The 21,146-nt window shown below is 34.0% G+C and overlaps 1 protein-coding gene across 3 annotated transcripts in view; it reads right to left on the reverse strand.

Moving 5' to 3' along the window:
- Positions 1–610: 610 nt before the first annotated feature.
- The window catches only part of LOC113521732 (phospholipid phosphatase 2-like), a 105,722-nt gene continuing 85,186 nt past the window's right edge, over positions 611–21,146 (reverse strand). For all 3 annotated transcript variants that reach the window (XM_026907374.3, XM_031909758.2, XM_052899787.1), the window contains exons 3-7: positions 18,150–18,304; positions 11,857–12,077; positions 10,342–10,468; positions 8,817–8,999; positions 611–3,319 (exon numbers count right to left, since the gene is read on the reverse strand). In XM_026907374.3, the coding sequence (XP_026763175.2) occupies positions 3,188–3,319; positions 8,817–8,999; positions 10,342–10,468; positions 11,857–12,077; positions 18,150–18,304 (818 nt within the window). In that variant the 3' untranslated portion in view covers positions 611–3,187. The remainder of the gene's footprint in view (positions 3,320–8,816; positions 9,000–10,341; positions 10,469–11,856; positions 12,078–18,149; positions 18,305–21,146) is intronic.

The raw sequence follows: 21,146 nt of genomic DNA on the forward strand, positions 1-21,146 counted from the left end.
TATATATGATACACTGAATTATCAAACTGACGTTTTGGTTTTAGATATAAATTAGTTGGCGACTCAGAATCGATTTATGGGTCTGACCTGAAGAAGGTATTAAGAAAAACAGGGGAATCTTTGACAAGGCATTACACTAGAATTCTCTAATTACGTTCTTTTCTAAAGATATTGAAATCTTTTAATTTTTTCTACAGTAACGTGAATGAAATCTTAATACGATGTGTCCTATATAGTAACAAATTTACTGCCAAAACATAGTGCTCAAGCTTCTTTGTCTATGGTTTTTTAAGTTGTTTGTATTGAGCGAGTAATCACGACGTTATTTAATAGTCCGCACTGTCCATATTTAGATGAAATAGGGAGAATGAATTTATGTAACATTTTAGAAGCGTCAACACATAAATAAATTCATAATTATTCTGTTATACAACTATATATGAATGTCTTTGTTCAAGATATCAGTATCAATAGATATCATAAAGGACCTAACTACTTCATAATATAAAATTTTCTAATTCAACGAACTGGTTGCATAGATTTCATATAAATGTATTTTGTTCGAAGTGACGAAGGATCTTATAGGATAAATAAAAAAAAAAAACAAAAATAGCTGTCCATAAATTTATTCAAAATTCGCAGACAGAACAAGTTTTACAGACGCATCTTTAACATATTATTTACAAAGAGGCCGCAATAAAAAAGTATATCTAAAGTAGTACGTTAAATGCGAAGGAATGTCAATGTCTCAGATTGAGTAAAGATTACATTTTATTAAGTAAAAATAAACATAAACAAGTGTAAATTGAGTTCCGTGCATCCTAAAAGACGAGTTATTCGTTCTTCAGTTCCCGCAAAATTGGTATCGAAAATAATGGCATTTTAGTTTGTACAAATAGTGGTGTTATCTTTTTGTATAATAAATATAATAATTGACAATTGTTGTAAACTATTAGTGTTTTTGCATTAATTTTAAACATAAAACTACAAATAAAGTGTCGAGGATTTCAAACCATAGAGACGTACATAAAAAATGTGCTTTTGTAGCTACATACAGTTTTATTTCACTTCTTAATGGCTTTGTATATACGCTCTTTGTACGCACCTTTGGTCTGTAGACACCTACATATTGATAAGATAAAACGTGACTCGAACTGAGATCAGCATTAACGTGCATACATCAGAGCCTTAGATATAAATCATTTACTATTAGATGGAGCGTAGTGTTAAAAAACGCTCTAAATAACGTTCAGTCAATTGTTTGCTAACATATCTAAGACTGATATATAATTCTTTAAATAAATAAAAGAACGCCATCTATCGGTGTTGAATGAATAAGTATACCAGAATATTTTGCTGTTACATTGACGAATTGTCTAAATCTATATGTACTTAGTCTAATGTGAGTGATTAATTTCACTTACATAAGCATGGCATGTATTGTGTAATTTTAACATCAAATTTTTGTTCGTTCATCCCTGAAGTTTCGGTAAATATTTCATGGTAAGCCCTCTGGTTATGGGAACCAGGATACGCTCGAAACAGAACTATTTCAATATTCCATACATAATTTTGTTTTACTTAATAAAATGTAAATAATGAAATTTATATACAATAGTGTTTGAAAGAATATTATTTTACATTTATAAATAATATATTAAATAGAAGGTGGGTATGTAATGTTTACTATTAAAATACTAAACAATTTTGTAACTACAATAAAACTTACGACTAGACCAGGTACTGTACAACGAATACTGTTCTCAGTGTTTCCCCCACAGTTGTATTTCTACTTAGAAATAATTATTTAAAATTCTTATTTCACACATTATGAATTTAAAAAGTCGAAACATTACATATATTTTTTTTTTATTTTATGACAGATGAAACATATTTTTCTAACACGACTTTTGTACCTACACTTGAACTTCATTCTATTAATACTAAATAATCTAAGTGTAAGTAAGTGCTCGCTTGAGGTGATTATTGATTTATAATGAATTTAAAATATTGATGTCATTTTAGCAAATATAAGCGTTGCGTTTATTGCGCACGCTTTTCGTAAAGAAACGAGTTTTTTTTTTAATTTCGTTATACTGATATTTTGCCCAAATTATATAAAAACAGTTTCGATATTTGTCTATTTTAAATAAAATAATTGTAATTAAATGCGTAAATAATAATAAGAAATGAATTTTCTAATTACCCGTGTGTATTTTTAACATACGTATCTAAATAAAATAATAGAAAATTTCACTGGTAGACATTTCCTTATTTATTGACATCACATTAATAATACATGGAACTCGAAAATAATTTTATACAAAATTATTTAGAGTCAGAGTATATTATTTTTAAATAATTATAAACAACGGAATGTTATTTCCAAATTTGTTAAAAACAAAAAAAAATCTAAGTGGACAAATGGGACATTATACATAGTAAAAGATATCCATGTGTCCTATTATTAAGTAGAAAGTATTTGTTGTTTAAATTAATTGTATATAAAATTAATGTTGCATAAAAAATAAAATGTCTGCATTATTATTTATATTAATAAATAAAAAAAATATTATTTAATTAAATATCAGAATGAAATATGTATAAAATGAGGTTTAAGTTTAAAGCATTGTTAGTTATGTCCTCAGCCACAACTTTCATCATGTTGTGATAAATAAATAAACTGCCACATAATCTAACAAACTACACAATAATATCGTCTACATCTATTTATCTACTTACCTATTAATAACTAAAATTCTATGTACAAAATTAATTATGACTGTTAATTTTAAACACGCACAAGCAATTACGACTTTTTTAAATATTAAAAAGATCTATGACTCCATTCTGACACTATGAACTTTTTAATTCGTTTGATTTTAATATTTCTACATTACACTAATATTTTATAACATTCACTTTATCCAGTTATTACTATTAATCTCAGTATAATTTTTATTTCATTAGAATGGCAAATTTGGGATATTTTATTAGTCAAAAAATTGCTACGTCACAATCATTAAAATGTTCCATTTCTATATTTGAACTCGCCAATGCGCGGTATACGCCATCTTATTTTACACACACAAACATTCCGAATTTAAATGTATTCGAAATATGAAGGATACCATAAAGGTAACTTATTTTTTTTTCCTCGTAAGCGCGAAGCTTACACTGCTTGAGGCTAGGGCATGGCTGTCCGCGATTCGTTGGGTAGGAGCCGTCGGACGGACGGGTGGTTGTTGCTGTCACTGCTCGATATGTCACTGGTGCTGACCACGGCCGGCTGCGAAAAGTTCTTGCATAGGACCAGGATCTGAAAGTTCGTTATTGTTATTACCTATAGATATATTTGTTAGTTGAACTTAGCACTATTTATTAAAGACAGATATTACACTTTTGTAGATTATATTTAGATAATAAACGCTTAGATAGTCTTCTTAGGAATTAATTTAAAAAATCTTTAAATAGCTCGTTTTCGAAATGTAATATAAATTGTATTAACCTTTTAACCAAACCCTAGTTGGGTTTGTTTTTATTCAAACTACAAGTATATTTGTTTTGTGTATTAAATTAATTTTAAAATTTATTTATTTGGGACGTTTTTTTGATACTACGCTCTATCTAAAGGTATTATGGTCTATATAATAATATTGATAGAAGTAATACGAAAATTTTGTTCTGCTTGTAATGTCCAGTCATAGAATAGTGCTGCATTGCGTAGACACAGAGCGAAGCGTGTCATGGTTATGATTGATATTAAATTAAAATATTTAAAATTACACGTCAACAATTTTCGTTTCATTTATTTATTTTGTGATACATAGGTAGATAACAATGTATTGTAACATAGTACAAGATAAAGTAGTGTACAAGATAAATCCTCTATGATCATTCTATATGATCTGTTAACCTCACTCATCGAAGTATATATATATATATATATATATATATATATATATATATATATATTGTCCATTAAATAATTTGTCTATAGTTTAATAAAATCAAGGCACCAGTGGAAGATGATAGGTGAGAATGAATTAGATTAGATTAGAGATTAGTTGGCCCACCATGATGAATTCGACAAGAATTAAACATAATAGTTTTCAGGGGGAACCGCGTGGAGATCGACCTGATAGGGTATATTGCTAGTAATGGGGCTAATAATAATAATAATAGTAATAGTCTAATAAGACTCCACTACTAACAATCCCTTTTCCACCTGAAAATCAGTATTCTTAGACCAAGCCTAAACATGCCCTTGCTTGACGTTATATTTTTTTTTTATGTTTATTTTTCATTAGTGTTAGTTAAATTAGATCACTTTGATCTAAATTAACTAACACTCATGAAAAATATTGTCGCAACAAACCGTTATGTGTACAAAGCAGTATTGTCGTCTCATATGTACATATAGAAAAGTGTTTGTATAGGACTGTTAATTGAATTTACACTGTACTTAGCATATATTTTATCTTTTCAATGGACTAACATTATTGTGTTGATGAGACGAGTAATAATGATTTTTCATTGTTACATTTTGAATGATTATTATATTACTGCTGGGCTACTCTTATACGACATGACGATTTTTTAAAGAGCATAGTAGAAGGAAAAATAGAGGGCAAAAGAGGACGAGGAAGACCGAGGAATAACTACATGGGACAGATAAAAGAAACACTGTGTGTCATGTTGTATAGGGAGGTCAAGGATATGTCCTGGGATAGAATTGGCTGGAAGAAGGTGCATGAATTAGTTGCACCGACAAGAGGAAACTCTTAAATGAAAGGAATAAGGAAAATTATATTAGTAGTACCGCATTCGTGTATTCTGACACTTTCCTAAGATTGACTGGGAGAGATTGCTTTTAACATTAAGTCCGCCATGTACACATATATGTACTAATGAATAAATAGATAAATGACTTAAGATATATATAATAGATACATAATTTATTTGCATCATTTACAGCACACAAATAACATTAGCTATTGGTACATACTTGTAAAAGAAATAAAAAACATTCTTTGTCATCATAATTGATGATTTTGTAGATCAGTCTTGTGCAAGTGTTTCTAATAATTCATCATAGGTATAGTGATGATTTAGTAATCGAGGGATGGGCAGCAGCATCCCTTTTAAAACATCACTAAATCTGCGGTTGCCAACCCGCCTGCCAAGCGTGGCAACTACTGGCAAATCTCTCCTTATGTAGACTATGTTCACCAGTGGACAGTTAATTAAATACATTACTGTCGAACTTGTAACCGCTTAAATGTATTGACTTAAAAAACTGTTTTAACCGGTTAAAAAGTATCAATGAATGAGTATGAATGAGTATACTTTATTTGCATTATACAGTACAGGGGATAAGCAAAATAATTTACAAAAACAACGATACAATTATATAAGTACAGTAAGGCGGTCTGATTGCTGAGAGCAATCTTTTCAAGGCAACCTTAGGGTAATGGACTAATTGTTACTTTAATTATTGTATTATTTGAGTTAATAGTGTTATTTGATTTATTAGAATATTGAACGCGGAATAATATTCGCATATAGGTACTTGACGATAAGATTATTTTCGCGCGGGTTTTTTCCGTATTATTTAATAAAGTTTACATCTGTTTCTCATTTACTAGAGGGAGATATTGTACAAAAGTTGTTTGCTTGGGTACCTCTGTCCCATTCGTGTTTCTACCGTGAAGCAGTTGTGTTTGCATGGCTGTGTTTCGGTTTGAAGGGCGGGATATGGCAGTGAATTTTCAGGGTACAGAGAAATAACTGAGTCCTCAGGAATGGCAACGCATGGCGGGTATTATGGGCGAAACAGTATACTCTGTTATGTGTACATGTCCATGGTACTGCTCATGTCTATAGGCGACGATTGCTATTTTTCATCAGGTGGGCCGTCAGCTTGTTTGCTATTTTAAGTGTCATAAAGAAAAAGAAACGATTAAATTAAAAACCTACTCTTTTGTCGTCAAATAAAAATAACACTAAACCATAACTATAGCTCAGACATTAGAGACTTATTACTAGTTATTCACTATAGTTTAAAATCACTAAACACATTCCAGACTTACTGTCAATACACACGATAAATATTTGCACATGGATTCTTTACATTCACTAATGTTTGAATTATGTTCGGACACATTAAACAAATGAGTTGACAGACAAGTGTCTTTAATAACAAAACAAATACCAAGTGGACTAAATGAAGTCATGAGATCACCCCGGATAATAATAATAATGAATGATAATGGTATGGTAACACCGTGTGCGTTATCGGTATACGCTGGCGGAGCACCAGTGAGTGGTGATAGGTGAGGATGAATGCTGGTCCGTTAGCCTATTACGACAGATTCAACAAGAATTAATCACGATGACTTCCAGGGGGAATCGCGTGGAAGTCAACCTAATAGTGTATATTGCTAGCAAAGGGGATTAACGTGCCCAATACCAACAAACCGTCTCCCCCCAAAGTCACCTCATTATAGATAGATAGATAAATACTCTTTATTACAAAAAAATTTTCCTCCAAAATATTACAATAGTAAATTTATTATAAATGTAAATAATTACAAGGAATAATCACAATGAGAAAACAATGGGCGACCTTATCGCTAAGAGCGATCTCTTCCAGGCAACCTTTGGATGGAGATAAACTGTCATATCTCTGTTTATTGTATATCTGTCTATTTACTGTATGGATAATCTGGTAGTATTGTATTATTGTTACCCTTTTCACTTTGGCCGCAACAGAATATCAGTGCTTTGCTCTTTTGAGGGCGATGCAATAAACTGAGTTGTGACCATTTTGTATTGTTATGGCACACGCACAAACGAAAAATTCTATTTAGCTTTATGTATTTTGTTTTAATCATTTATGTTATCTCGCTTTTTATGTATATCAATATATGTTGTGATATGTGTGCTGTAAGTAATGCAAATAAATTATCTATCTATCTATATATCTATCTATCTAATTATAAACAATTTGGTGGGAGGCACGATGAAAAATTCTGTTAGTTCTAGATATATTTAAACTTAAAAATGTAAAGTAATAATAAAATTATTTAAAAGAGCAACACGCAAGTTTCTTGCTCGTTCTTCTTGTGATGAGACAGCTTTCCGAACGAGCGGTAGATTAAAAAAAAAATGTAATGACTATTCAAAAGTGCTTCAATGTAAGTTTATTTGAATAAATGATTTTCTATTCTATTCTATTCTGTGGGAGTTGTGATACATATAATAATATAAATATATGTATTTATATTATTTATTATGTAACATTGATGAGAAATTACCAAATAAATATTAAGGATTCAGCAAACAAATTAGTTCAAAGAGATAAAAACGATTACTTGTTTTTATTTACACTGTGATATAAATACATTAGAAGAGAGTCAAGTTTTCATTTACTTAATACTTGTTGACTAGTTCTATAATTCTCGTTTAGATGATGAAGTACTTAAATTATCATCATTTCGTTCACAGTCACGATCAACGGCGACAAATGCTTACCGTCTGTTATTATGAAAGTGCCAACAGCTAATTGTCAACTTGCAATCTATTTATCATCGTTTGCCGTGTAGTCTCGGCATAGATATGGCGTGAATTTACTGGGTACAGAGGAATAACACCTGAGTCCTCAGGAATGGCAACGCATTGGGGGTATCATGGACGAAACAGTATACTCTGTTATGTCCATGGTACTGCTCATGTCTATAGGCGACGGTTGCTACTTTCCATCAGGTGGGCCGTCAGCTTGTTTGCCATTCTAAGTTGTATAAAAAAAATAGAATAGGCCACCCCTTCCTTTCTCGTGGGTATTGTAAGATGTGATTGAAGGAACTTAATAATCGAAGGATGTGCAGCAGCGTCCCTCTTAAAACGTCACCAAAGCCTAACTTACGGTTTTCAACCTGCCTGTCAAGCGTGATAATTACTCCCCCCCCCCCCCTCCTTTGGACATGTTCAGCATTGGACAGTAGACAACTGAGATATGACGATGATGTCCATTCATTCATGATGTATCCATCCGTTGTCATCCATTTATCTTCTTTCCATAATCCGTTTCTCTTCTTCAAATCATTAAGGGACTCTTATTTGAATAGTATAAAATAAAATTGCTATCTACCTACTTGTATCTCCGCTTATTTCTTCTAATGTAAAGATTGCAACTGATTTTAATATGTTTTTTATAAGAATATATATATATATATATATTAGAATATTTTTTTATCCAAGTAAACTGGGGGAAAGGGATGGTATGCTAACGGTATACAATGGGGGGAAAGGGATTGTTAGTAATGGAAACTGAGAATCCTATAGCTAGCAATATACCCGACCAGGTCGACCTCCTTGCGGTTCGTCCTGGAAATTATCGTACTTAATTCCTGATGAATTCATCATGATGGACTAACTGGCCTGTTTTTATTCTCACCTATCACCTTTCACTGGTGCTCCGCCAGCGAATCCCGTTAGCGTAGGTTACCATACCATTTTCACCCATCAAAAAAAATCCAAGAAAACTCAATTCAACTGTTGCTTTTTTTAAATAAAAGTGTTCATTGTTTAAAGTTTAGTAAGTACACATTATATTTTAATGTAATAATGACCGGATTCACTTACGCGTAATTTAGATTTTACAAATTGTAAAGTTCTGCCAATACTAATATATAAATTCTGCTTATATATATAAGTTCTGCCAATAATAATATATAATAAATAGAAAATAAGTTAGAGAGAGCGAATAAGAGATAGTGAAAGTGAGTGTGTAAGAGAAAGAAAGGGAGACTTACCGTATATAGTACGGCGAGGAGTCCCATCAAGCCGCCAACCAGCACATCCCACCAGTGGTGGCGGTGGTCCGTGAGTCTGCTGAGGGTGCAGACTGCGGCGTAAACTAGGCAGATGGTCTGCACCAGCGGCACAATCAGCACTGAGCGGTTGTGCCAGCTAAACGCTCGCCTCTGGAGGTACCACTGCAAGAAATAAAGATTTGAACATCTTGACGATCAGCAATTAGTCGGTAAGCTACACATTTCTCTTACCATATGCTACATAATTCTAAGGTAGATGAGTTACCTACACCTGAAGAAATGGATAATACATACATACATATCTGTCACGCCTGTCTCCCATTAGGGTAGGCAGAAACAATAGAACACAAAATGCTTCGATTTAAACAAACCTCTCTCGCTTCTTCCACATTCATCAATCTTTTCATACACGCTAGCCGGTTACGGATACTTTTAATTTGGCCCTTCTTCAGCACGTCGCCTATTTGGTGGACATACGTCCGTCTACGGCGGCCCCCACCGGCATCTTCATTTATTTTTGCTCGATAAATCTCTTGGGTAACATAATAAATTATGTAATACTTGTTATGCCTATAACTCTGTCCGCAATAAAGAGTAACCTACGTACTTTTCCAACCCAAATATTACGTGTATGCCAAACTTAATGATGATTGGTTGGGCCGTCAAAACGCCAAGAAGTAATAAGTTACACTTTTAAATAAGGTAACTGGTTAGTATGTCTACAGAGATAATTTTATTTTAGAGGAGCCATCGTCTTTGTTTTTTATACAAACTGCATTAGACTCTGGACACTATCTGTCTGTAGTATAGTAGAAATATAGATCTGTGTGGAGAGACATAAAACAAATATTTGAGCAGAAAACAGCCTAATTTGGTTATGATTTATACTAGACTCTATAGTTGATCAAATAATTGCCCTGGATCCTGCAACGTTATGGTGTTTTACTATATACTTTTTTTAATTGATGATAATTGAATGGTAACCTCGTCTGCGCTATTGGTATACGTTAGCACCAATGAGGGATGATTGGTCCGTTATAATGAATTCAATTATATTATTCATAAACTAAGATTTCCAGGTGGAACTGCATGAGTCGATCTAATAGGTATATTGCTAGCCTGCTAGAGCTGTTATTTCCCATTACTAACAATTCCTTTTCTCTCTATTCCACTATAAAGGTGTTAGTCTCCACTACTAACAATGCCTTTTCCCTCTGTTCTACTATGTACTATAATAGGACCGTTAGTCTCCATTACTAACAATTCCTTTCTACTCTGTTCCACTATGTACTATGTAATATAGAGGCGTTAGTCCCCATTACTAACAATGCGTTTCCCCTCTGTTCCACTATGTACTATTATAATAGGGTCGTTAGTCCTCATTACTAACAATTCCTTTTCTCTCTGTTCCACTATGTACTATAATAGAGGCGTTAGTCCCCATTACTAACAATGCCTTTTCCCTCTGTTCTACTATAATATACTTCTATTATAATATACTTACAGCGACAAACAGTCCGCAGTATATAGACATAGTTGCATGAGCAGATGGAAAACTTCTGGCGGAATCGATCTTCAAGTACCTCGAGTACTTCGTAGAAGTACACGTGTAGCTGGTCACAAACTCCGAACTGTTGAATGAAGATATTTATGAGACACAAATTTGAGATTCATAATTATAACTGGTAATTAATTTACCAAATTGGTGATTTAACAAATTAACAAAGTAGTCCCGGCATAGAATATGCCATCCCTTCCTTTCTCGTGGGTGTCGTAAAAATCGACTAAGGGAGGGCAAGGAATGGCAACAGCGTCCCTCTTAAAATATCTTTAAAGCCTGACTGCAGTTGTCAACCTGCCTGCCAAGCATGGCAGCTACTGGCAAACTCCCTCAAGAGGAAGGTTTATGTTCAGCAGTAGACAGTTAAAGGCTGATATGATGATTTGATGACATATCAGGATAAAACAAATTACCATCAGTAGTTTTAGCGTGATACTGGAATAAATATATAAACAGAGAAATTTTCTAAAAGTTATTATTTTGGCATTTATCGTTCACTTACAATTTTATAAGTAAAATAAGATTTTAAATTCTAAATATCAGTCTGCTTTTGTAAAACAAATTGGAGTTGGTGTGCCGAATAAGGATTTTTTTTTTTCATTTTGTTCATTGCACTAAGACCCAGAGGCACAGAAATAAAGATAAAAGTAAAATAATTTATGAGAAAGGATACAAAAGACTGTCCAATCGTTATAATAATCTCCTCTCGAGAACCTTTGATAAGTTAATGATACAATATTAATGATTATACTTCAAGTTGTTTATATTTAAAGAAATGATACTGCATATCAAAATAACTACTAAGATATCTTTAATTCCATTATCTTTTAAAAATACAATATTATCATTGTGACAACTATAGATAACCTCTCTGTCTGTTCATCTTAAATGTTATGTGAGTTTACTAAGTGTCTCTTTATCGGCCTCATGTTTTAACATATTTTTTTAAAATTTTTATGAGTTTAGAATGATAAAACATTATATTCGTTTACATAATATGACAAAGAATAAGGTCAAAATGACCTTTATTTTAAATTTGAAAAATTAGAAGAATGGATTTATTTAATATTTAAAATAATTTACTTTATTTTTAATATTAATTACGTAATACATAGGTCTGTTGTAAACTACAATTATGTATATTTTTAATCAAATAAAACTATTTAAATTTTTTTCTTTCCTATATCGTGTCACGATATTTGTTCACATTAAATTCCAAAATTACTCTAATGATTTTACTGAAATTATTTGGTAGGTGGCGGTAGTGGGCAAAACCGTGTGCTTTTAGCCACAGCCGTTAACTGTCCACTGCTGTACATAGGCCTCTTTCTAGGATGGGCTTTGTCAGTAGTTGGCGCGTTTGGTAGGCGGATTGGTAACTACAGTTAGGTTTTAGTTATGTTTTACGGGCGTCGCTGCTACTCATTCCTTGTCAGCTAGTAACTAAATATCACTTACTGTTTACACGTCTTCTCTGCGTCAGGCTCGCATAAATCGAAGAACGTAGGTCTTGGGGAGCCGATCACACACTTGACCACTTCGAGTATAGTGAATACCACTACTGCACCGTAGATGTAGTCCCTGTATATTAGGCCGGCTGTCTTGGCGCTGGCGACGAGCTTGTTGGTCTTCATATTATATTCGTCGTGACGATGGTGGATGGTCTCCACGGCCCACATCTGAAAGGAACGTGGTTTGTCTATAATCTAATTATTTTAAACTACCTAATTTACTAATAAAACAATATAATAAAAAGGTAATAATAAAGGTAATAAATAGATTAGCAATAGAAATAGATAAACAAATAGCAACAGTAGACAAAATTTAAACATATAGGCCACGCAAAAACAAAAGAACTTAATGTCAAGGGATGGGCAGTAGCGTCCTTCCTAAAACGTCACTAAAGCCTAACTGCGAACCCCTGTGTCAAGCCTGCCAACTACTGGCAACCATCCCTTATGGGAGAGGCTTATATCCAGCAGAGGGCAGTAAACAGCTGATATGTTGATGATTTTTTTCTATGCAACTTAGAATGGCAAACAAGCTGACGGCCCAAATGGAAAGTAGTAACCGTCGCCTATGGACATAACAGTGTATACTGTTTTGCCCATATACCCCCCCATACGTTACCATTCCTGAGGACTCAGGTGTTATTCTTCTGTACTCTGTAAATTCACGCCATATCCCACCCTTCAAATCAAAACACAGCCATGTAAACACAACTGTTTCACGGTTAAAACACGAATGGGATAGAGGTGCCTAAGCAAACGACTTTTGTACAAAGTCTTCCTCTGGTAAATGATAACGACGAGAGAAGACTGTAAGTTCAGAATGGAAGCCAAAAACATGTGTGTGGTCTTCAAATAATAAGGAAAAAGTCTTAAAGACGTAATCATGGTTATGATTACGTTTTCATAATTATTGGTGAAACGGGTTCGGGCAGACGAAGCCGCGTGGAAATAACAAACTGGCAGACATATAGAGACATCGTTTAAAAACCTACGTCAGTACTTAGTGAAACAACAAACAATATTTGCAAAAGATTTTCCGCTATTGTTTCGATTTGCTTCATTAGGCCGCGATTTACTGGAATTAGCATCACAAACACGGAACATCGCTACAAGAATTTATTTAGAATGAGGCAGTTAGTTATGTTTAAAGTTATTTCGGCTTGTTTGCATTGTAAGTTAATTAACAGATTCAAATAAGTGTTTAACTAATTTACATAATTTTATAAGTGACTAGTTACCCGTCCTGGTTACGAACGGATTTTTTTTGAGATTTTGAAATGTTGGAAGAATTCAAGTCAATTTTCATCGAAAACGCTGCCTAATCCGTTTAGGATATATCAAAACAATGTATGGTGAGATTGTTTCTCTTTTAACATATAGGTGTACAAAAAAATCTGCAATGGCATATGTCTATCCTTTAAGGATAGCTTACTATGCTTATCTAATTCATACTTGCCGTAACAAACTTATGCAAAAAATGCAAGCATATATGCTTTACAATCCATGCGAGGTCGGGATGGGTGGCTAGTTCGTCATAAATCTCACTATAAAATGTCGAAAAAAAAATATTGTACACATGTACCATTTTTTTATGTTTTAATATCAAGTTCTCTTTTCGACTTCAACATTTGCGAAAAAGTTTTTCTTAGTAACATACTAATACATACATCAGCGTTTAACCCATGTGGGTTAAACGCTGATTTTGACAGTTATTTTAAATGAAGTGTATGAATCTATACTACAACATTACAATTTATTAGAAATATTGTGGATTACTCAAACATAAACTGGTCGTACGATCGTGACATGGAATACCCCTTCCTTTCCCGTGTATGTAATAAGAGATGACTAAGGGTTGAGGGATGGCCAGCAGCCCCCTTATAACATCACCAAAAGCCTAACTGCGATTGCCAACCCATCTGCGAAGCATGGCGACTACTAGTAAAACTTCTCAAGGAGGAGGCCTATGTTCATCAGTGCACAACAGCTGTATCATCATCATCATCACTCAAACATACGTAGAATAAGTTTTATAGTGATGTTTCTATAATGTATTTCAATTTATCACCCAAGATAACAGTGTCAACTGACTATCAAAATTTAACTTATGTGCAGAATATTGGACGTAAATATTATGAAACGGATTGATTTATTGCATCAGAGCGCATGCTCTGATGCAATAAATGCAGAATTCATTGTATTTGAAAGAGAGAAAGATTTATTTTCCTTCGAACACATCGACGCAATCTTAGCACGTTTGCTGAAGTATTATATTTAAAGGAAAGCCTCAAAAATCTTATAATGGGATGGATGGATGGATGGGAAACGGCCTGATGGTTTGACTTTGGTCCCTTGGAAGTGAGGGCGCTGTTTATTATGGGATGCAATTTGCGTAAACACCTTTGCTGTGTCTCATCTGCGGGATACGAATACGATTCATGTGGTTTAAACATGTAAAATATAAGATTCTCGAACTAGCTTACATCTTCGTTGCCGTTGCTTTGAGACTACGGGCGTGTGGGGAGCGGAAGCGAAATCCTTTAAAAGGGAAAGGGAGTTGGGTCAGCGCATTGTGGATAGGGGCCATAATCGCCGTTCCGGTTCGTATCTGACTCAAAGGATATCTCTGGCAATCCAATGCGAAAATGCTGCAAATTTCATGGCGATCTTTGGGTCGGGTACAGATCATATTAATTATGTATATATTTAATTATTAATTTATTGAAGTTGTAAGTTGTCCTACCAACCTATCTACCTACCTATACCATTCCACTATTTAGGTATTCCTTGCATCTATCGGATGCAAATTGAATGTAACATTCAAGAATTGAATACGAGATACTACAAATGGCTTAGAAAGTAACTCTCCAGAAATAGTAGTGTGCCTAACAACTATTTTAGTGGAGTGGAGTATATTTCAGTTAATTAAAAGTGAAAACATGCAAATTGAATAGGTAATTATGATGCAACTATTTCCTTTTATTCATTATTTTCATTTGTGCTATTTAAACTTTTATATTTAAATTAAAAAAAAAACTTTTTGATAAACAATATTTGTAAGTAATAAATGTCCAAATTACTAGTCACAGTATTAACAGCTGATTATTTCCTCAAAACAGAAAAAAATGCAAAATTTATATATGATAATTAAAGATTGTCTCACAAAAAAAATTGTGACAAAACCAACTATTTTGATCTAAAAATTAAACTGATAGAATTTCTATGGGTAAGTAATCTGTAAGTAAAGTTACAGATAAAAAAATCTTAATTAGTTTAAAACTGACGCAACTATAAAAAAAAACTACAGTCGAATTGGGAACCTCCCATTTGAAGTTGGTTGAAAGAATATATTTGTATGATTACAAATGTGTTATCATTTATATTTACGGTCTAGACCGGTGTTTCCCAACGTGGGGCCCACGCCCCATAGGGGGGCAGTTGACTTTGACAGTTAAGGGGCGGGAGGTGGGAGGGGCAATAAAAAATGGACTCGAAGTGATTTTAATCCTCTTCCTCTAGGTCATTTAAATGCAATGCTACGAGTAGATATCGGTGCCAAATTTAACAAAAAAAAGTAAATTAAAAAAATGCTATAAATATTTATTAGGTATAATTTCGTTTGATATTACCAAAATATCAACAGGGCGATTAGAGTCGTCAAGTAAACTTTGTCGGGAAAATTTATGTATGGGGGCATAAAAATTTTAGAAATGTTCAAGTGGGACATGGCACAAAAAAAGGTTGGGAGACACTGGTCTAGAAAATATCTGACAACATGCACCGCTCCATTAACACGCTGTAGCACTTCAGTGTACATGTTAATGGATAATTAATTGAGGCCGGCAGTGATTGGATGCAGAAAGTCGAAGATCGGGTTAAGTGGCGCAGTGTGATTGCTTCCAGTGTTGAAATGGAATGAAGTTTTGTTTATTTCTAACGTCGCGAGCTAGTTTTCTTGTTGATGTAATTAAATAACTATATTTTACTTTTGTATAATAAAAGAAATGTTGTTGCAAAAATAGAGAAAAATTTATAGTCGGCTTTGATGATAAAAATTAGAAAAGTAAGCAGTAGGTTATCTTAGTTTGCTTTTAATTTAGTATAATCGAATAAAAATTTAGCCATTTAGGTTACTCCTTTCTTTCCTCCGGGTGTTGTAACAGGCGATTAAGGGAGGTCGAGGGATGAGCAGTAGCGTCCCTCTTAAAACATCTCCCAAGTCTAACTAACTACTGGCAAAACCCTCCAAAGGGGAGGTTGATGTTCAGCAGTGGACAGTTAAAGGCTGATAGGAGGAATCAAAGTCTATGTTTAAGATAAATGCTATTACAATGTATGTGAATTCATGAACGATAAAATGTGACAAAACGAATATTTATTTATATTTATTAACATTATTTAATTATCTCATCTATCGTTCTATTATTTTTGGGTGATATTTTTTTTTATATAGATGTATTTAAAATCTGAATATAGTGATGATTTATTATATAAAATTGACCTGTATATGTAATTTTGGGTGTCGTAAGAATCGACTAAGGGAAGGCGAGGGATGGGCAGCAGCATCTTAAAACATCTTTAAAGCCTAACTGCGGTTGGCAATCCGCTTGCCACGCATGGCAACTACTAGTAAAACCCCCCATGGGGGTGTCTTATGTTCAGCAGTGGACGGTTAAAGGCTGATATGACGACGATGTAGTTTTTAAATGTCTGTGTATCTATACACACATATTTTTGTATGCCGTATAGGCTAAACAAGAACAAGACTGCATTGTAAACATCTGCTTGTATTTAAACATATGCTTCACAAATAAATAATTTTCTTGAATCTTTTCTTTAAGATACATTAAGTATTTTTTATGTAACTTAGAATGGTAAACAAGCTGACGGCCCACCTGATGGAAAGTGGTAACCGTCGCCTATAGACATGAGCAGTACCATGGACATAACAGAGTATACTATTTCGCCCATGATACCCTCCATGCGTTGCCATTCTTGAGCACTCAGATGTTATTCCTCTGTACCCTGTAAATTCACTGCCATATCCCACCCTTCAAACTGAAACACATCCATGCAAACAACTGCTTCACGGTTAAAACACGAGTGTGACAGAGGTACCCAAGCAAACGACTTTTCAAAGTCTCCCTCTGGTATCATACACGTCTTACATAATTTGTCTGGAAGGTTGTAGAACCACAATTGAAAGCTGTGCTCGATGTCATCGAACCCAGAACTCTAAAGTGATATTCATATGTAGTATGTATATAGGACATGCAACAATATTTTATCTAGGCAAGAATAGATTATACTAATCCTATTCTATTAATATTAAAGACGTGAAAGTTTGTAAGTATGTTTGTTACTCAATCTCGTTTAAACAGCTTATCGGATTTCAATGAGATTAGATACAAAGATGAGTAGAACTGGATTAAAAAATAGGTTAATTTTATGGTAATTTACGAAGACAAGGTTGGGAGATATAACTAGTCATTTATAAATCATATTTTTTTTGATGGGTGAAAATGCTATGTTAACCCCGCCTTGCGCTAACGGGATACGCTGGCGGAGCACCAGTGACGGGAGATGAGATGAGAATGAAAACAGGCCAGTTAGCCCATCATGATGAATTCATCAGGAATTAACCATGATAGTTTCCAAGGGGAACCGCGAGGAGGTCGACCTGGTTGGGTATATTGCTAGCAATGGGATTCTCAGTCTCCATTACTAACAATCCCTTTCCCTTCTTTTACCAGTAGTTGCCACGCTTGGTAGGTGGGTTGGCAACCGCAGTTAGGCTTTTAGACATGTTTTAGAGGGACGCTGCTGCTCATCCCTCGCTTAGTCGACTCTTACGACACCCATGGAAAACGAAGGGGTGGCCTATTCTATACTGAGGCACAAACGGCGAAATAAATATGCTCTGTTATTAAACTATATAACAACTAATATTATAATTTATTATTTATATTATTATTTTTGCACTATATATGTTATGTTTTATATACAAACCCTATAAATACTTTCTCCTTTCGTGTTCTCATGGTTGACTGGAAGAAATCTCTTTAAGGGATAAGTCCGTCTATGTACATTTATGTTATAACCTAATATCTATAAGTGAATAGACAAAAACATATAAATAAGTAAATAAATAAAAATAAGCAACGCAAATTAAGAAATAAGTGTAATTCTGCAGTCTCTTTCTATTTTGAAAAGGGAAAAGTTTATAAAAATAATACTTACAACAATAAATGGAACGATAATAGTGACGGCGACGACCAGCGAGATGGAGAAGGTGTCGCCGGTGTATGCGAACGAGAGCGCCGGGTCGTGGCACATGAACCCGCTGCGCCGGCTCGGCAGTGCACCCACCTCGAGCAAGATGCATACTGCACAAACTGGGGACAAGAGAAGTGACGATTTTTATTTGAATATCGAATCCCTTCATGCCAGTAATATGGTAAAATACGCAACACAAATGTTGTCTGAGAAAAGTAATTTTAACACAAAATGAAAATTCTTTCAAAACATAAATAACAATAACTCCGTTTCAAAACTAGCATGCTGTAAATTAGTTAAACACAAACAGTATGCTATTTATGCTGTGGTTATTTTTCACTGTCTTTCTGAGTTTGTTGAATTTGTACAAATTGCCCTAAATACCAGGAGTATCACGATGAAATATTCATAATATTATCGTTTGGGTAACTAATACCTTTGTAATGTTATTTTAATGAGCCGAATAACATATTTTCAAATTAGCTTGTTATCATTATTCAGATTAATTTAATCAACTATTAAATAATCAAAGTATAATACTCTTATGGATCATCATCATCATCCATCATCATCATTATCTTCCTACCCTTATCCTAATTATTATTTGGGGTCGGCGTAATGTTTTTATCTATATTACAAAAAGATTTGGCTTTTAGTTTTACGACCGGCCGCTTGCCTGACGTCAATCCTCTTTGGGAGGGGGAGAAACGGATTGTTAGTAATGGAGACTGAGAATCCCATTGCTAGCAGTATACCTAATAAGGTCGACCTCCACGCGGTTCCCCCTGGCAACTATCATGGTTAATTCCTGATGAATTCATCATGATGGGCTAACTGACCTGTTTTCATTCTCATCTATCACCCTTCACTGGTGCTCCGCCAGCGTATCCCGTTAGCGCAGGCGGGGTTACCATACCATTTTCACCCATCAAAAAAGAAACCCTCTTTGGGAAATATGGATCATCATCATCATACCAGCCATTAAATGCTCACTGCTGAACGGACATAACTACGCATAAGGGGAAAGGGGTAGGCCTCCCGCTTCCCCTTTCCCTTGTCAGTAGTGTTCACGCTTGGCAGTCGGGTTAGTAACCGTGGTTACCTTTTGGTTAGTATCCTTCGACCATTAAGTTCCCTTAGTCGCCTCTTACGACACTCACGGAAAAGGAAGGGGTGGCCTATTCTATGGCCGGGACCACACGGCCACTTTTATAGATATTTAGGTAAAATAATCAACCACGTTATGATTTTGATGTTGCAGTAAGATTTTCCTGTATGATTCAAAATGAAAAACATTATGGATAGTATATTCCAAAACTCTTTTAGCATTCCGATCTTTTTTTGTGTTCTTATTGGCACATCCGTGATCCGGCAGTGAAATAATATTTCGACATTTATGTTGACTCAACTTGTTAAAATATGTACCTCTTCTTTCCTTGTGGTAAAATTTATACGTATTACATTATTAATATATAATTTAAAGACAATATATTAGTTACTTATCACAAAAAAGAATTTTTGGTTGTAGAAACAGTAATTTGCGTCTATCAAGGCTTTTACAATTAGATAAATGGTTTAAACTAAAGAAATGTTTTTTTTTTATACAACTTAGAATGGCAAACAAGCTGACAGTCCACCTAATGGAAAGTGGTAACCGTCGCCTTCAGACATGAGCAGTACCATGGACATAACAGAGACAGAGTACGAGTATACTGTTTCACCCATAATACTCCCCATGCGTTGCCATTCCTTGAGGACTCGGATGTTATTCCTCTGTACCTTGTAAATTCACTGCCATATCCCACCCTTCAAACCGAAACACAGCCATGCAAACACAACTGCTTCACGGTAGAAACACGAATGGGACAGAGGTACCCAAGCAATCGACTTTTGTACAAAGTCTCCCTCTGGTAATTTATATTAGAGATGACGCATCATTTACAATTCGGTTGTTTTATTGTCGAACTGCAATTGTACTCAATGACTTAAGTTTGTATTTTTAGCTGGTAACCATGCCTGCGTTTATAAGTGTATGCTGGCGAAGCTAGGGAAGGTAGGTGTGAATGAAAGCAGATTAGTTAGCCCATCATGACGAATTCCAGAAGATAGTTTCCAAGGGGACTGCGTGGAGGTTAACTTGATAGATAGGTCGAGATGATCCCCATTTAAACAATCTCTTTTCCCCTTACTTTTGTATTTGTAGCGGTAATAAGTAATTGATGAGTTTATGGTCACCTCTTTGAAAAAATAAAAGTTAAATTTATGGTTATTAAATTCTTTTGATAAATTATTATTACAAGCCATTCTTGTTAGTCATTCATACGTCGTATTCTTTTGTTTTTTTAACTTATTGGTGGTAAAAAAAAACTAAGTTATTTAAAATATGTATTAAAATTTTGAATACCTTTTATATATATTAATTTAATTTCTACCATTTAGTTATTGTGAATCAAAAATTATTTTTTTCATACTTGTTAAAAAAAATATACTTTTGTGTGACTCCTTTGTCTATGTAACATTGCTTTACATAATTAGGTGTAGTTTTATAATTACACCAGTTATTCGATCCTTTAGCTACTAATCTTTTCGTTATACAAGCCAGTAAAATAGTTTTTTTTCCAAATTAGTAAGACTGAGAATCGAAACCGAAACCTTATTTGGTACCATATTGGTACCAAGACACTCTCAAGCAATATTTCATAAGTTTTTGTTCAACATTTCATTTACGATCTATAAACATTAACGACTAATAAGAATTGGTACCAGTATAACAAATCACTGATTGGTATTTCTCTGAGAAAAAGGATAACTGGTTTGTTCTAAGAAGCTGCTTTATTTTAATCATTCCGAAATTGTAGTTAAATATAAATATGTCAAGTGATTTATTTATTGCCTGCCGTAGGAATTTGTTTATGGTATAAACCTTGAAGGATTTTTGAGTATTATTATAGGAGAGTCGAT

The sequence above is a fragment of the Galleria mellonella genome, unplaced genomic scaffold (genome assembly GCF_026898425.1).
Source record: "Galleria mellonella isolate WM207_F2 unplaced genomic scaffold, CSIRO_AGI_GalMel_v1 utg63, whole genome shotgun sequence".
Lineage (NCBI taxonomy): Eukaryota > Metazoa > Arthropoda > Insecta > Lepidoptera > Pyralidae > Galleria > Galleria mellonella.